Source organism: Panthera tigris, chromosome D4, assembly GCF_018350195.1.
Source record: "Panthera tigris isolate Pti1 chromosome D4, P.tigris_Pti1_mat1.1, whole genome shotgun sequence".
Lineage (NCBI taxonomy): Eukaryota > Metazoa > Chordata > Mammalia > Carnivora > Felidae > Panthera > Panthera tigris.
Window position 1 is genome coordinate 67,854,268 of NC_056672.1, and position 18,662 is coordinate 67,872,929.

Genomic DNA, 18,662 nt, shown 5'->3' on the forward strand with positions numbered 1-18,662 from the left:
TTTTTTTTAGTACACATTTTGTATATCTCTGAATAGTGGTTTCTATTGGCTCTTTTTTGTAGTGACTTGATAACATAACAAAGACAAACTGTTAGCTAAAAGCTAATTAAGGTTGCTAGTTAATATATCAGCTTTGAAAGAGTAACATAGTGATTCAGATTGCTAATACTGATCATTTATTAAGTTACTTTACGAAATTATTTTCAAGTTACAAGTTTATATTAGTGTTATGTTTGTAGCCTCCTATAATGATAGTCTACTTAGAGATCCGGTAATAATGTGGTATTTTATCATGATTCATTATTTTACTTTTTTAATGTGTTTAGCCCAAAGCAGTGACTACACCAGCACCAGCTACAACCCAGCAGTCAAATCCTGCCACCACGACCACAGTTAGCTCCACCACAGCTCCAGCTGTGGTCCAGGTCCCGACCTCTCCTCCCACTTTGGCTCCCACTCCGGCTCCCACTCCTACCCCTGCATCCATCACTCCAGCATCAACGACAGCATCTTCTGAACCTGCGCCTGCTAGTGCAACGAAACAAGAGAAACCTGCAGAAAAGCCAGCAGAAACACCAGTGGCTACTAGTCCAACATCAACTGACAGGTAAGAACTGTATTCTAGGAAATTGTATCCCAAAACACGTTCATATTAGGAACTTCATGCATGTAGGGGTGCCTGGGTGGCTCAGTCAGTTAAGCGTCCGACTTCGGCTCAGGTCACAGTCTCATAGTTTGTGAGTTCAAGCCCCACATCAGGCTCTGTGCTGAACAGCTCAGAGTCTAGAGATTCTGTGTGTCCCTCTCTCTCTGCCCCTCCCTGCCTGATCTCTGTCTCTCTCTCAAGAATGAATATGAATAAACATTAAAAAAAAAAGAACTTCATGCATGTGTTTGTTTTGATTATTGTTTTGATCAAACTAACTTTGTTTCTGCTCTGTTAAACTTTTCTGAACATTGAACTCTCACTAAAACTAATTTTTGTGCCTGTTTAAATTTTCGTGATCCAGTTTTGTATACTCCCATTATTTTTTTTCCCAGGGGGAAGGGAAAGAGGGTCAAAGTTATTCTTCATTTTGTGTAGAAAAATTAGGAAATACAAATGCCCAAAAAGAATTATAAAAATAACTTCATATTTTATTATAGTTTGGCATATTATAAATAACTTGACACTGCCCCAGTCACTATTTATATTATTTTCTGATTGTTGTCATTTCTATTGTAAACATCTTTCATTCCATTAAATATTTCCGTTTGCTGCATAGCATTGTGTTTGGATCTGACATTTGTTCACGCTCAACCTTAGAAAAGTAACATCTTTGGGTATTTTCCTCATCTGAAAATTTGTGGATGACAACCTATCTCCTAGAGTTGTTATAAGGATTAAATGGAATAATGATTATAAAAGGTGTAAAATAGCACACGGTACACAGCAATACGTATCAGCTGTTGTGGGTACTTCACCTACCAACTTTTGTTGAACATATGGATTGTTTCAGTTTTCCACTGTTTTATCTATATTTTTGTGAACTTTTGTAAACATTTAAGTTTTGCCTGTGTAGATCTTTAAAACCAAAGAAAAAGCACTGGGATATTTGTGGAGCAAGAAATAATTTCTTGTGAGAAGTTGACAAGATTACTGAGTAATTTATGACAAAAGTTTTTTCCCCCAATGGTAAATAAAAGAACCAAAGCAAGTGCTTTATTTTGCTTGGCTGGAGCTTGTACGGGGAATTTCTGCTTTATCTGACAGCATGGGTTGTATTAAGTCCAGTGTGCATTGGCACTGGAGCTGTTTGTGTTTTGTGACTTCAATATAACTTGGGACCTCAGTGGCAATAGTTAGAGTCCTTGGAATCAAAACCAGACAGAATGGAGATCTGTACAGGAGTTGGAAACACGTACTGAAAGGGAAGCATGTTTGTGATAAATACAACAATGATCAGAAAAAAATTAGTTACGATTATTTTGGTCTTTTACCTATGTGTTCAGTTTCTGTATCTGATCCAAGTCAACCATGTTTGGAGGGGTTTGAGTCATCTGGTTTATTGCTCACTTTGGGCCTCTTTTCAAGGAATTAAATATTTCCTCTATGCCTGCCTGCTGCACTTTGCCTTAGTTTAGGCCTTCTGAGACACTGTCACCTAACTTGATGCTTCTCCCACGTACATTTAGAAATGCATTCAACACTCTTACCTAGTGGGAGACAACCAAACTCAGGTTAAGCTGTTCTATCAAAAGGTTGTTGGTCCATTCTGTGTGAAGGAGGGAAGTTAACAAATTTAACACATTGTTTCCCAGACCATTTAAACATTGTAAATGTAATTAAATATATGTTCATCAGTACAGGATAGCCTATTTTCTTACATGTTTTCAGCTCTTCGAAAAGCTATTTATAGTGAGAATTTCAGAATTGATCGGTACAATCTCTTTTTTTTTAAATTTTCTTCCTGGAGGTACAGTTTCACTTACCGATTCTTAAGATTCAGGATTACCGGGGCGCCTGGGTGGCTCGGTCGGTTAAACAGCCGACTTCGGCTCAGGTCATGATCTCGCGGTCCGTGAGTTCGAGCCCCACGTCGGGCTCTGTGCTGACAGCTCAGAGCCTGGAGCCTGTTTCAGATTCTGTGTCTCCCTCTCTCTGACCCTCCCCCGTTCATGCTCTGTCTCTCTCTGTCTCAAAAATAAATAAACGTTAAAAAAAAAAAAAATGTAAAAAAAGATTCAGGATTACCTTTTCAGACCTACAGAGGTTGCATAAATCAGTAGATGATCAGTGATCCACAGAGCAGATACTAGAGTTACTTACTTGGTTGGGCTTTGTACACCATTTCCCCAAATTATCACCACCTTCGAGAAGGGTAACAGAAGGATGAGGGAAGCTCAGAAAACTGGCTGCTTAAATGTGCCTTAGTCCTTTCATCTGCTCTAAAACATTTAGTGTCCTGTAAAGCACAAAACTTAGTGGGCTAATTATCAGGAGATACACTCGTACCAATTCGAGGGACATCAGAAAGTTTATTCATCACCCCTGGCCTGACATTTCGTTATTAGTCATTTGTGTCTTTAGGCCAGTTTTGTTCTTTAAAAACTACCCATTGCAATGCAAATCCTATTTGTATATATCTACCTTAGAGAAACTGCCTGTGTGCACAAAGACTGCGTTAATTTGTAATTAAAGACAAATTGGAACCAACCTAAATATCCATTAATAAGGGAATGACTTGACCTGCAATTTATTCATATTGGAGAGCAATGCTGCTTGAAGGTGGTAGTAAGTAGGCAGCATCAGCGTCACTGGGAGTATGTTTGAAATTAAACCCCTGACCTAAGTCAGAATTATCTGGGGGCAGATCACAGAAATCTGTATTTTAACAAGCTCTCCTGGTGAATTTTTAGGCTTCCTAAAGTTTGAGAAGCCCTAATATCCAATAGTACAGGCCAGTTGAAGTATGTAGTATATATGCATATTGAATGAATGTGGTTTCAAGGCTTTGTTATCAAGTGAGAAAAAGAGATTACAAAATAATATGGGCAGTAACCGTAAACCAAACAAAAGCCACAAAACGACATCATATATTTTCTTTGGGTATATATAGTAACGTGTAGTAACAAAGGAACAGCACACTAACTGATAAGTGGTTTCCTCTGCAGATGGGGAAGGAGAAGCAATGAGGCAGAGTCAAGGTTGAAGAATGGCAGTCCAACCTCACCTCACTGTGGTCTGTGATATGTAAAAGGAAATTTTAAAGCCGTATGCAAAACAGCACAAACTGTTCTGTAAAAGAGCTGCAGGAAAAAACACTAGTCCTACCAGGTAGTAGAATGTACTCTACATGGTAACAATTGCGACAATTTAGAGTGACTCTTACTAGAAATACGGCTCAGTTAAATAGATAGTATTCTAGAAACAGACCAGAATACATACCAGAGACTTCATGCAAGATAAAGATGTGATTTCAGACCACTGAGGAAAATGCTGTTGGGATTAATGTCTAGCCAAATGGAAGGGGAAAGATGGATCACTCTAGACAGATCACGATTCAACATAAAAGTGAAACCATAAACAAGAGAACATGGAAAAATAAAAATCTTTAAAAAGTTATAAAAGGAATAATTGAAAAATTTGTCCATAGAAAGAATTTAGTAAGAGCTTGATTTGGCCAATTAAATGGAGTACTGTGCGCCTGGGGAAAAACAGGTAGTTGTAGTTATGCTGACTGAGATAATCAAGTTAAGCGAAACACATCCAAAAGCAAGACACAACTTCTTGTTACATAGAAACTGCTAGTGGTGGTTGTTCCCTAGGTTGGGGTCTTGGGCAGAATTAGTTTTCCTGTATACTTTTCACAACTTTTTTCCTTCTGTACATGTTAGCCTATCAAGTTAATGAAGATACTTTAAAAATTATACCAAACAAGTAGTTTAATCATGATAATCATATCGGATGTTAGGATGCCAGGCACTTTGCTAAACACTTTACTAGCAGTAACTCCACATACATACATACATACATACATACAACTTAGCGATACATGGATATTATTGTTGACCCCATTGTATTGATGAACAAACTGAGGCTTAGAAAGTAATTTATGAATTCAAACTTAGATATTCTACTTGCTCTTGCTATGCTATAGGATTTTCTCAGAACTGAAGTCCACTGTGTTCTCTTTTTAAAATTGGGAATAAGTGTGTTGTATGTATGTTTTAATCTAACTGCTCCCTTTACTACTTTTGTAAACTTGAATTTATTTTTCTTTGGCCTACTCTTCCTGGTCTTTCATAATCTTGTTTTTGTCTATCTTGTTTTCCAGACTCATCTTCTGCAATTGCCCAGCAGAAACTTAGTGCTTTTAACTGATTAACTTTCGGTTACAACTTGCATTTTGTCACACGTCTCCCCATTTTTTGCTTATGCTGTGTTCCTTGATTTAAATGCCTTCCTTCAGTTTCGTATAAGATCTAACTGAAATTCTGTTATGTAAAGATTTCCCAGGCCTTTCCAGCCTAATGTGGTTTCTACTTTGGCTATTTATCGTATACAGGTTTTTCTCCACTATTTGAAAGTAGAGTGTTCCTTTGAAACCTTTTGTAAAAGCAGAAATAGCATAAAGCAATGAGGCAATTACCATTAATTTATATGGAAAAAGTTTTGATCATTCCCAGACCCAAAAAATAACCTCCCAGGCTTAGGACACACCTTGCTAGTGGGTGCACAAAGTAAATTAAGACAAAGCACAAATGCACACACACACGGTTCAGAATTAACAGTGACTTGATATTGAGATGCTGGGTGTAGTTCCAGTTGAAGGAGCTTGGTGGGGCCACTCACTTCTCGGGGTGTACGCCTCTAGAAAGGCTTGCTGCAAAGCAAATGAAACACTATTTTCACTTTTCTTGTAAAAGCAGAAATCCTCTTCAGAGACCATCCTCTTTGGATTTCTTATAGTTAGTGAAAGCAGGTACTAATGTAGATCTTTTGTAAAAGCAAAGCAGTGAACTATGGAAAAGTGGGGGATACTTGCATTGTTTGGTATTTCTTCCACTGTGACTTGACTTATTTAACTTCTCATGTAAATTCTTTCAGGGAAATGGTTGTGCATTCTCTTTTTTGTATTCCTTAAGTAGTAAGCAGTCTGGTTATTTTACATCTTTGGACATTTAAAATGATGCATTTGCAGAAGAATGAGTATTAAGATTGGAAATGTTATGGATAAAGGCTTTAGGGATTAATCTAGAGGACAGTTTAAACACTGTAGCCAGACTTTTACATTTAATTAAAATAAAATAATCTCTTTATATAGTGGACAGTTACTAAACTTTAAGTTTATATACTTTCTGAAGTATGATTTTTTAAAAACCTTTTGCAGTACATCAGGAGATTCTTCTCGGTCAAACCTTTTTGAAGATGCAACAAGTGCACTTGGTAAGTGTCTACGTTGTAAATGACCTTATCAGAGGGATCATTTCTTTAGGTCATGTGTTCATCTTCATGGTTACTTATAATCGAGTTGCTAAATGGTTTCGATAATTGTTCAATTAATGTTTCTAAAGACTTTGTAAATTAATGTGTTATATATTGAATCCTTAGAATTGTACTGTTGTTATTCGAGGTAAGCATATTCTTTTAGTTAAAGCAGATCATTTTCCAAATGTGAATTCTAAATATGGTCTTAACAGAGTTTGAACTATGTACAGGTGTATTACAAAATGTTTTTGAAGTCGGTACAGAATGTTACTAAATCTGTCTCACACCTCATCTTATTCTCCTTCAGCCTTTATTCCAGTTTGTAGCCCTGTTGGGTCCCGTCTGTATTTCATTGCTTATATCATGCTTGTAGTGAACATACCTTTCTATCCCAACTTTTTTTTTTTTTTTTTTAAGTTTATTTATTTTGAGAGAGAGGGAGAGAGAAAATCCCAAGCAGACCCCGAGCTCTGTCTCACCAATCGTGACATCATGACCTGAGCCAGAATCAAGAGTTGGCTGCTTAATCAACTGAGCCACCCAGACACCCCATCCCAACTTTAAATTTAACTATGCTGGATGACGCTCTTTCATCTCCCCTTCACACTTAATATGTCAAAATCAGTTTTGTTTTTTGCCCCTGTTTTTCCATTATAACACTTTGGTATGTTTCCTCCTGTGCCTGCTGATTATTGGTCAGTTGGCTGGGAACCCCATACCTCCCCTTTGGTACTATTCTGTGTTACTGGAAATGGTAGGGAGGTAGAAGACTGGGAACAGGTGGGAACAGCAGCTTCAGTGGTATGGGCTTCTAGTTTCTTTGCCTACTTAGTTGCTGCAGCAGCAGGGTTCTAACAGCAGTAGTACCTCATGAGATGTAGGGTGGCCTCTGACCTGATTGGACTTGAACTCCATGAACCTCTCATTGCCATGGAAACGGCATCTTGGCTGCCCATAGCATGTAGGGGCAAAATGTTACTAAGGTCACCGCATGTACCACACCCACATCTTTACATTTACTGTTGTCTGGGACTGCTCTGCTACCAAATAAGTATAAGTTAGCGTCCAATCAGCAAAATAGAAATCACTCTGTCATACAGGGACATGCTTAATCCTCAGAAGTCCTTACAGAGATACCGAAAGGACTAGAGATGAGCCAGAAATCGGTAATGTGCTCTCCACTTGCAGAGCTGGAACCCACTGACACTTGTCCCTGGGACTGCCGAACTGTCTGCTGCCACCGCTGCTATCTCAGTCGGAAAGCGTGGTGCCTCCAAGCTCTAGCTGCTGCTACCACGCGTACACCTCTGAAGACGGTGTCTTACCTTTACATCTTCTGTCAACCTGTACAGCTTAGGTCATGGGACCCCTTTACTCTTTAATTCACCCAGTCTTTATGTAGATACCCTGCTGCTTTAAACTTTTCTTTTATGGCTTGTGACACTACTCTTTTCTTGATCCATGCCTCTGACTACTCCTTTTCAGGCCTTCTAGTTAATTCTTTTTATTTTACCTGACCCTTAAATATACGGATCTTCTGCGGTTCTGCTCTAGCCCATAGTTCAAAGTTCAAACTCTGGAAATACTATAATGATTCCCAAAATTATAACCCCAGTACACATCTCCTTCTGAGCCTCCAGATTCAGATGTGAACTGATTCATTCTTTAAACTGCCACCTGGAAGACGTCTAACCTCCATGAACTCTGTAGGTTCCAGACAGAGTCCTGTTTTATTCCCCCATCCAGTTCTTCTCCTTTGTTCCTCACTGCTTGCACCATCATCTCTAGCAAACATTGGCGTCGTCCTTGATCCCCCTGCCTCTCTCGGCCTGTTGAGCCCAGGGTACTGACGGCCCTCCTTTCTAATGTCTCCGGAATACTTGTTTCCACTGCCACTTGCCTGCCTTAGTTCACGCCCTTACCTCACTAATACTCCTGCATTATTCTCTCCTACATGTCAGTGCTCTGTTATAGTGGGTTTTAAAAAAGGCTGATCTAATGAAGTTATTGTTAGTTCCTTGTGCAGTTTCTTGTGACCGGGAAGATAAGACTCTTGATGACACGTAAAGGTTCTTCGTCACTACTACTTTTAGTCTCATTAGCTCTCTCTCTTGTGTTGTCCATTGTCCCTAGTTTTCCTATGAGTAGCAAACTGTTTATAAGCATTTATTTTTGAGTGTTGGTAACTTGACTAATTAGGAGGCGTGATTTTAGGAGGTGTAACATGATGACTTGGTTTGGGGGCTCAGGAGTCTGACAGCCTGTGTTGGTCTCTGTACCATGACTTACCAGCCATTGATCCCATGATCAAAATAAACCTTTCTCATGGAGTTACTGCGAGACTTAAGTAAGAAACACCATGTTAAAATCGTTTAGTTCAGGTAGTCCACAGCTCCTAATTTCTTTTATCTTGATGCTGAATTCTGAATCTGGGAACTAAATTACTCAGAGTATATTGGCACTTAAGTAGCTTTGTGCCAGAAGTATATGAATAGGTGATTAAGAAAAAAAATATCCTCTATGGAAGCAGAAAGGAAAAGTCCTTAACTCTAGATATCAAATGCCACCTTAGCTCAGTGATATTTAGGTTTTTTTTTTTTTTAACTATACTTTTATAGGTAACAAATGCCTTTTGAAAATTCTGCAGAAAATCATTTAACTGGTAAGAGTATCACTGTGCCAGGGAAACGGTGATGCAGAATGACAGGGTCCCTTGCAAGTTGAACTTTTCATTCAGATGGGGTAAAGAAAGAAGGGTGAAACGTAAAGTAAATTGCAAATTATGATTAATGATTTTAAGGAAACAAACGGCTTCCTTAAAGAAAAACAGAAGGTGCTTATACATAGGATAGGCAGTACATCTGTGAGACTGGAACATTTAAATTGAGAACTAGAGCCTGCAGAGGAACTGGCCCTCAGACAAGCCTGGTATGTGTGTAGAGGTTCTGCGGCAGGTTTTAGAAGGTACGACTTATGAACTGGAAAATATCAGTGTGGTTGGAGCATGGTGTTTGAAGATGGTTGGGAGGTTTTCTTTTTAAAGGCTCGCGTTTGCAGCCATGTGAAGAAAGAATCGTAGACTTGAGGGAGGCAGTGGGGAGGGGCAGGAGAGGAAGCAGGGTGTAATCCAGAGACTTTTGTGGTCTGGTCTTGAGTGAAGGCAGTGGAGAAGGGGGGAACGTAAGTAGTTTTGCACTGTAATTCAGAGGGAGGGTCTGCAGATGAGATGTGAAAGATAAGGGGAAGGGAACTGTGATCACCAGTTTTCTGGTTCTTGTACTTGTGTGGAAGGATGTGCCGTTTATTGAAATGGAGAAGGCAGATAGCTACTGGAGGGGCACATTTGAGGGAGAAACCTTTAGAGATCCAAAGTCACATGTCAATATTGGTTGAGGAGTGAGTGGAATGTGAGAAGTGGACACAGCCTGTGCAAACAGCTATGGCTGGAAAGGGAAGGGAGCGGACATTTCTGAAAGAGAAATCGAGATGTGGCCATGGGGGCATGCTTCTGTTTTTAGGATGACATTCTAGGATATAGTTAACTGCTGATCAGGATAATTAAGTGGAGAGTGAAGGGTGGGAGGTGGAAAAGAGAGAAGATAACTAAAGGGTACAGTTCTTTGAGGAGACAAGAAGGGATGAATAGCACCCAGAACACAAGGAGAAGAAAAGATGGCTTAAGCGAGGTGAGTTTGGTGTAGAGAGTTGGCTTTCTTTCAGAGTGTGGTCTGTTGTCTGACATTTCCATGAAGAGCAAGTTTGGGTCAGAGACAGCCTGTGGGAAGTGATTTCCTGGAATAGCAGTGCTTGGTTCATTGCCCCAGCTCTGTATGGTATGAGAAAGTCTAACTTTCTGATTTCTAACCTCCTTTCTCTCTCTGCTTTGATAATAAAAGGTGTCAAGGGAAAACTGAACTTGTTATAGCCGAATCGATTGCTTGAAATGTCCCTCCTACTTGTTTCAGAAATTAGTTCATCTGTCTCTTCTAGGTTGCCTTCCCTGACCTGCTAATTCTGTCCTATATTTGTGCTACATTTGTACCTGATATTTTTATTGTACTTACAAGCTACCACAAACTTCCTGGTATGAAACAACACAGATTTATTATTATGGTACAGTAGGTTAGAAGTCTAACATGGTACTCACTGGTCTAAAATCAAGGGGCTGAATCACTGGGCTACTATCAGAGCTGCATTCCTTTCTGGATACTCTAGGGGAGAATTTGTTCTGTGTCTTTTCCAGGCTTCTGGAGGCTACCCACATTCCTTGGCTTATAGCCCCTTCCTCTTTCATCAAAGACAACAGCATAGCATTTGTGACCTTGCTTCTTTTCTCTTGTCTTTATATCTGTTTCTCTGACCCTCTCCTCTGTTTTCCTTCACTTTTAAAGACTCTTGTGATTACATTGGACCCACCCAGATAATCCGGGATAATTTCCCCATCTTGAGAGTCAGCTGATAAACAACCTTAATTCTGCTTTGCCTTGTAAACCTAAGGTATTACAGATTTCCATGGATTCGCAGGGGGCATTATTCTACCTGCCACATGTGTGTAGTTTGTGCTGTTGTGCCTCTTTGTATTCCTAGCCCTGCAGTGCCTGAAACACTGTATATATATGAAGCCCCAAGAAATATGTGGAAAATGTGTATTTATTAAATGTTTCCTTTCTTTCCTCTCCCCCCATCCCACATACCTTTTCTTAGTGACAGGTCAGTCTTATGAGAATATGGTAACCGAGATCATGTCAATGGGATATGAGCGAGAGCAAGTAATTGCAGCCCTGAGAGCCAGTTTCAACAACCCTGACAGAGCAGTGGAGTATCTTTTAATGGTGAGAAATATTTCACTTCATTCTACTTTTAAACTGAAAGCTCACAGATCTTAAAGGAACAATAACAGTCCTCAGAAAAATGATAATATATGCTAATAATTTATATAATGCGTTTTTATTAGTGTGTTAATGCTTTGTGTTGAAAAGATGTAGTCTCTTTTAAAGATTTTGATGTGATTTTTAGTTAGGAAACAACGTGACTAAATGAGTTGTAAAATTGGCTATCCACTTGGAGCAGCACCTTCTAGCCTATTCATGTCATAATGACAGCTTGTGTGTTTGGAGAGTGGAGACAGATTTTTTTAAATCTAATCTAATCTTCCATTTTTAGTAGCTTTTTGACAACCGGCATACTTACTCCTGGGTATACTGTTTAAGGCAAAAATATCAAAGTGGAAGCCCATGCCCAATTGTATTTGTCTTGTACTGTGTACATTTTTGTAATTCATTGGCCATCTTTTAAAAATTGAGAGATTTCACTTATAAATTCAGATAGCTGGTTTGTCTGGACAACTTGGATCCAGATTTTTGCAAGGGTTTAGATCATAGACTCTTTACTATATTCCCATGCATTCCCTGTTACCTGACATAGCATTGTACATTTAATTTAATATATAATGTTATATTATTTGCCTGGTTCCCTTTGCATTTGAATTGTCAGCTTGTTTATAGTCAGTGGTAGTCAAGGGGATTTTGAATAAGTTCTTGTCTTTTACTAGCATAAAATTTTGAGAAATAGATTGTTGTGGACATGGTGTTTATGACAGTGAATGTCTGTTATTTACAGATATGGCATGGGCTAAAATAATAGCATAGAATTTTGGAGCAACATTTAATTAGCTTTTTAAAAATCTGGGACGCCTGGGTGGCTCAGTCGATTAAGCGGCTAAATCTTCATTTCAGCTCAGGTCATGATCTCACGGTTTGTAACTTCAAGCCCTACATTGGGCTCTGCGCTCACAGCACGCAGCCTGCTTTGGATCCTCTGTCTCCCTCTCTCTGCCCCTCCCCAATTCTCTCTCCCTCCCTTCCTCCCTCTCCCTCCTTCCCTCTCTTTCTCTCTCTCTCCCTCCCCGTTTCTCTCTCAAAAATAAAAAAATGAAAAAAAATTTAAAAATGTTAACATTTTATTCCATAATTGTCTTCAGTGTTTTACAGTATTATCAAGTTCTGAATTGCCCTAAATATCATCTTGGAAATCCAGAATCCTAACTCTTGTGGGGAATATAGTTCACAGTTTAACCCATTCATTTGTTTCCAGGTTGTACTTTTGTTAGAAACTCCTTTTCAGATAATAGCTTCAGGAGAGTCAAAGTCAAGAATGAGTAACTGTGCTGCCTCCACCAGTTATTTGCCTACTCATTTGTATGTGAGATTCACAAAACCTTTTATCATTTCCTCTTCTGAATTCTCTTTTCCATTGTCCTCTTGATGAGAGTCTTTAAAATGATGGTAGTCCATTTATCAGTTTGTAATTTAGGAATCATTTTGGATTGGTAACTATTGTGAGTTTGTTTGTGGTACCCTCCCCCCCCCCCCTCAGAAAACAAACCCCATATTCTATTAAAGTATTACCTTTCCTTTTATGGAGTGACTTAAATGTATACCTGTGTGGAATTCTGCATTAGTTTAATGGAAGCAGGTATTTTAATCTAATAGATCTGAAGTTTTAAGGTATAAAAAATAGATCACTGTTTTCAAAGTTGTTACTACTTTTTAGCATCAAATGCAAATGAATAGATACAAGTTCATGAAACACTTTATTTTCATTTTAATATTCATTTACTTTTGAGAGAGAGAGAGCGCGCAAGGGCGGGGGTGGGAGGTGGTGGAGTCAGAGAGAGAGGGAGAGAGAATCCCAAGTAGGCTCCACTCTCAACACAGAGCCCGATGCAGGGCTTCGATCCCACAGACCATGAGATCATGACCTGAGCCGAAATCAAGAGTTGGATGCTGAACTGACTGAGCCACCTAGGCGCCCCATTTCATGAAATAGTTTAAAGTGTTTTTGATATATTTAGTGTTCAATTCATAGACTAAAAAGGGCTACCTTTAACTGTCACTAATTTTTGAGACTTCTATAGCAGTGATTAACTTTTTAGTTTAACAAACCTGTTTGAGATTTTGATGGAGGCTTTGGGTCCTCAATCTGCATATAATCTGTCAGCACTTACAGATTTGAATTGGTGGAATGTCCGAAATGTTTGTTTCTAATAGCTGGAGGAACGCTAACTTGGGCAGCCATTACCCATAATGCTATTCATTAAGCTTATTTTTTCGTATGTTTATGATCTTGGCTTCTGATTTTTATTGGGAAATGGAAGAATTTACCATTACCATCTCTTACCCAAATGTTTTATTTCCTTCTTCATTCTCCTCCTTTCACAATCTGTGTGGATTTCATAAAGACTTTTAGTATGTTGTTATGAAAAGTCTTGTAAATCATGCATCAGAATAGTGTTCCAAAGTCTCAGTGCAGTTTTAAGTTACAACTTCAGAAGACGAATGGTCCAAACTTAGAATAAGCATCACTTAAATACTGAAATATTTAAGGTTCTTTGATAACTACTTCTGTGAATTGTGAATAATCCATTTTAGTTTTTTCTATGTGATACTTTCTGGATGACACTTTCTTAGAACCATGGATCAATAGTGGAGATCCTCCTTCCTCAGCCACTATTGGCCACCTGCCCTGTCTCCATTAGGCTTTTATTCCAGGGTTCATTTCAGAGCTGCACGTGTGCATCAAAACCTGTTTCTTTGGATGATTTTAAGGCTAGGTTTACAAATACAAACCTTTTTGTCACTGAGCTGGTGAACGTTTCTATGAAGTTTAAAAATTAACTAGGGCAATGTATAGCATTAAAACCAGATGTGTCCAATTTTAATAAAATTTGTATTGATATTTTAAGTTTTTTAATAGTTGGCCTTCTAAAACTGTACATTATTACTTAATATGCAAGTTTTGGATCTTTGGTGTTAGGTGTAACCTATGTTGCTATATGTAAACATCATTTTATGACTTCAGTTTTAAATTACAAATCTCCACAACTTAGTAAAATAGCTATTACTATTTTATTGTACTATTATAAGTACAAGTAGCTATTTAAATTTAGTAAAATTGGAAGTATATTAAAAAGTTAGTTTCTTTAGTAACCTTAGCCACATTTCAAGTTCTCAGAAGTTACACGTGATTAATGAGTATCTTTTTAAGTTTATATATTTTGAGGGAGAGCATGGCATGGGCATGAGTGTGGGAAAGGTAGAGAGGCAGAGAGAGAATTCCAAGCAGGCTTTGTACTGTCCGTGCAGAGCCTGACATGGAGCTTTATCTCATGAACTGTGAGATCGTGACCTGAGCTAAAATCAAGAGTTGGAGGCTTAACTGAGCCATCCAGGTGCCCTGTGATTAATGAGTCTTTTATTGGACAGCACAGAGAACATTTTCATCATTATGGAAAGTTCTGTTGGACATTGCAGCCTTATAGCAGTATGGGTTCTTCTACACCACACTCAGGTCATTTCTAATCTAACTCGGACATATACAGCTTCCAGATAAGTCTTAATCCTTTACTTTTATTTCTGTTTTTGTTTATTTGTTGAGAGGGAGAGAGGCAAAGGGAGAGAGGGAGAAAATCCCGATGCGGGGCCTCAATCTCACAACTATGAGATGACAACCTGCGCTGACATCAAGAGTCGGTCGCTAGACCAACTGAGCCAGCCAGGTGCCTCATCCCTATACTTTTAATTGACTCAGGCACCTGTTTGATGCTTTGAACAATTAGACAAGCACATTAAATAGATGAATAAATCTTTGACTTTGTGTAATATTTAACTAACTTTGAATGTGACAGGATATTTTAAAGCTGGGAAATTGTATTATAGGGGATCCCCGGAGATAGAGAAAGTCAGGCTGTGGTCGACACCCCTCCAGCGGTTAGTACCGGGGCTCCTCAGTCTTCAGTGGCTGCCGCTGCAGCAACTACGACAGCATCGACCACAACAGCAAGTCCTGGAGGTAAAGTGGGGTGTTTGGATGGGGAGGAAACGGTCCTGAATTTTTAGTGTAAAATGAATCTGAAATACCTTTGAGGTGAGGTTCTTTCCTGGAGCATTTGGATAACTCTTCAAACAAGTTCTCTATCCATTAATGTTAGAGAAGGGCCCAAAACAAGTTCTTCCAAGTAGATATTTAATACGTTCTTGCTGAAACATTAGCGCTCTAATTTTGGCAAAGGGTACATCCTGTTTAGCCTATGCCACGAAGAGATGCTTCCCAGTTTGCATTTCGTGTTACATTCTGAAGCCATTCAGAATGTTTGCTCACCTTGTCTCTTTTCTCTCCCTATAAATGTCATAAAGTGTGTATAATTTCAAAGCCAGTAGGATCTTAGTGGTTATTATACAACCAAAGAAATAAAACACTGGGAGGTTGGAAGACTTCTATCTAAAGGTGAAACCCAAGCTTGAATTCAACTCTCTTTACTGGCCAGAACCCACCCTCCCATTGCCAAAGGCATGACTACAGAGGAAAGCCTGGAGCCTGTGGTGGACCCAAAAGTTACTTCATTCTCTTTCATTCCTCATTCTGTATACAGTACTGATGAAGTAATTTAAACTGTTAATTTTGAAGTGGCCCTGCTTAGATGCTTCATAGAGCTTTTAGCTCTACGTAGGACAGTAAGCTCTGGTTGACAAAAAGCCCTGAATGCATTGTATGCAGTCTCCCAGAGGACAGGCGTTTCATTTCTGCAGAGTTGGCCTAAGAATGGAAAGAAGAGGCCCCAGCTTTGGTTCAGACTTGGGCTGCTGTCCCAATTAGCAGCGCTTACTGGGTTAACTTCACTTTCTGAGTCTCATTTTCTTCATCTGTGCAACCAGTGTCAACACAAAGAAGGATGAGCATGTTATGTGGCCATTTTAATTTGAATGATTCTTCTTGAATAATTTAGGAAATAACATCTAAAAGATGTTCCGTAATTCATCGCTAATCTCAAAAACATAATTATATGCAGTTTTTGGTCTCTTGTAGTATAGTCAGACAACCACCACTACCCCAAAAAGTTACAGTTCTGTATTTTATTTGGTATCCTTAATATTTATTATTGCCGTGGGATTTAGGACTAAAGAGTTCTAGATGTATTAGTTAGTACTAGGGTGTCTTACAGCTTATTTATCTCAAGCTTTTGTAGATTGTAAATGTTTGAAGTTCAATTGTAATAACAAAGTCATCTTTCTAATTGTAATTTAAGTTTACTGATCTGCATATCTGAACTCTTAACTTCTAAGTATCAAATTGTCTTTCATTTACTTGGTTTAGAATTTCCCAGGGATTCAAACTCAGATTGTTTTTTTTTTTCCATGAGGGTTTAGGTTGTATTATAAAGTAAGCGGCTTTTTTGGTTTTGTTAGTCCTAGGTATGTATTTTTCTTAGGAACAATTTTAATATTTTTTATTTTGATAGAGTTACATGCAAGTCATAAATTCTCATTATTTGATAATATCGAGTGCTCAGGACAGTTGTAGGAAAACTTTGTTCTTTCAGTTTTCCATACTCTCTCTATGCTAATAGGAGTAATTTCTGTAGTATGAGACTTGGAAGTTGGTGCCGTTGAAAGATTTTTTGACATTGTTTACTTCCTTTTGCACACATCTGAGAACTCATATTTACTTGTCAGTGTTTGCTGTCTAAAATTATGATTGAATCAGCTCTTTGTATGTGTGTAATTGCTACTTTGATTTAAAAATGTTTATGTGTATTTTAGGACATCCTCTTGAATTTTTACGGAATCAGCCTCAGTTTCAACAGATGAGACAAATTATTCAACAGAATCCTTCCCTGCTTCCAGCATTGCTACAACAGATAGGTCGAGAAAACCCTCAATTACTGCAGGTAACTGTTGAATCAATTTCAAAAGTGGGTTTACAGAGTATATCATTTTTTAAAAGTCCATGAGAACTACCTTCCCCTCCACATGCTCTAGAAACTGTTTTTTTGAGCTGCCCTCAATAGAATATGCTATAGATCAGATACACTAACAAAAGAGTCCAGGAGGGTGGAGGTTGGGTTAATTTAAGTTGGTCAAATAATAAGTTTGGAACCACTTTATTAAAGAATCTGAGAAGCTCTGTAGCAAAGAAACTGTTCATGAATCTTTTTTCCCAAACTTACTGTTAGTGAAGCACTGCGTCTTAGAAACACACCCATGGGCTTATGAATGCCCGAGTCATGAAGTATTTGGGCTTTATACAGCATTGTACTGCCTGCTAGTGTGGAAGATACGTGAGTTCTGTTTCTTTTTATAGACCCTCCCCCCCCAAGCAATTTTTTAAAATTGATTTGGGGGCCAGGAGACGTTTATGAAAGAGAATTTGAATTCTCTTAATTCCCTAATTTCTTTAATACAAGAAATCACATCCTTCCAAGGATTACATAATCCAGAGTCATTCTAAAATATGGCAGTTGTAAAGTTCTAGCTCTCTTTTACTTGTATTTAGAATTCTTGGTTTCCTGAAGATACTTCTATCATTGTCTTGTTTTTTTCTGTCCTTCATATCACCACAGCAAATTAGCCAACACCAGGAGCATTTTATTCAGATGTTAAATGAACCAGTCCAGGAAGCTGGCGGGCAAGGAGGAGGGGGCGGAGGTGGCAGTGGAGGGATTGCCGAAGCTGGAAGTGGTCACATGAACTACATTCAAGTGACGCCTCAGGAAAAAGAAGCTATAGAAAGGGTGAGTCGAAGTAAAACTAAAATTTGAGTTCCTCAGTCACACTAGCTGCATTTCAAATGCTCGGTGGTCACGTGGAGCTAGTGGCTGCTGCATTGGATCGCACAGGTGTAGATTATTTCTGCCGCTAGAGGTTGTTCTATTGGACAGAGCCAGATAGAGCATTGTCCTAAGGATTGCAGCAAAGACTGTCTATTTTCGTCCCTGCTCTCATATCTTGTCCTTTGTGAAGCCAAGGGACTAGCACTGAATACTGCTTTAACTTTCTAAAATCGTTATAAATATATTTAAAAATTAAAGATTTCCTTTAGGTGTTAGCATTCATGAAGAAAATGATCTTAAAGTGTATGCTTAATGCAAGATTATCCTTTTTTTTATATTCTAGATTTTACTTCACAACTGCCCTTAAAATGTACAATAGATATGTATATGAATTATGTATAAAAAAACATGTATATTAAACATCAGCTCCTGATACTGTTTTTCTGTTTCCATCCTTATTAGGTCATCCAGTTCATATTGAGGCACTGCAATAACTTAGTTTATGCAATACTATAAGTCATTCATTTTTCTCTGGGCTCCATGGTTAACATTTGTAAATAGGGACACAGCACTTGCCCTGCCTTATTTTACAAAGTGTTTTGAGATGGAAGTCTGATAAAGTGCATTTTAACTTAATACTTAGAAAAATCATCTGGGAGATAATTTGCCCGTATTTATAATAAAAACATATCAAATGTTCAAGGTTTATAATTACATGTTTCTTAAAAGGTACTTTATATATATCATGCTAGTATTTTCCTCCCTCAAATAACATAAGTGAGTGAATGACACTTGCCTCAATTGTTCTATAGCAAATTTTGTTTTGTTTTAATAGTTAGGGTTAGTTACCAATTCTTGATTTCTGTTTTGGAGAAGAAATTTTTTCTTGTGTTACTTGTGCTTTTGGTGTCATACTAAGAGAAGTTGCCTAATCCAAGGTCAAAAGATTTACTCCTATCTTGTTTCTGAAGAGTTGTACAGCTCTTATTGTATTTAGGTCTGATTTATTTTGTGTTCCTTTTTGTTTATAGAGTGAGATGTAGGAGTCTGGTTTCTTTTTTTTTTTCTTTTTCTTTGGCATGT

At 38.3% G+C, this 18,662-nt stretch overlaps 1 protein-coding gene across 1 annotated transcript in view; it reads left to right on the forward strand.

The window, feature by feature from the left end:
• RAD23B (RAD23 homolog B, nucleotide excision repair protein) overlaps window positions 1-18,662 on the forward strand; it is a 45,764-nt gene that overhangs the window by 20,870 nt on the left and 6,232 nt on the right. The window contains exons 4-9 of the mRNA XM_042963761.1: window positions 327-607; window positions 5,874-5,929; window positions 10,676-10,803; window positions 14,689-14,821; window positions 16,570-16,697; window positions 17,370-17,540. Of these exons, the coding sequence (XP_042819695.1) occupies window positions 327-607; window positions 5,874-5,929; window positions 10,676-10,803; window positions 14,689-14,821; window positions 16,570-16,697; window positions 17,370-17,540 (897 nt within the window). The remainder of the gene's footprint in view (window positions 1-326; window positions 608-5,873; window positions 5,930-10,675; window positions 10,804-14,688; window positions 14,822-16,569; window positions 16,698-17,369; window positions 17,541-18,662) is intronic.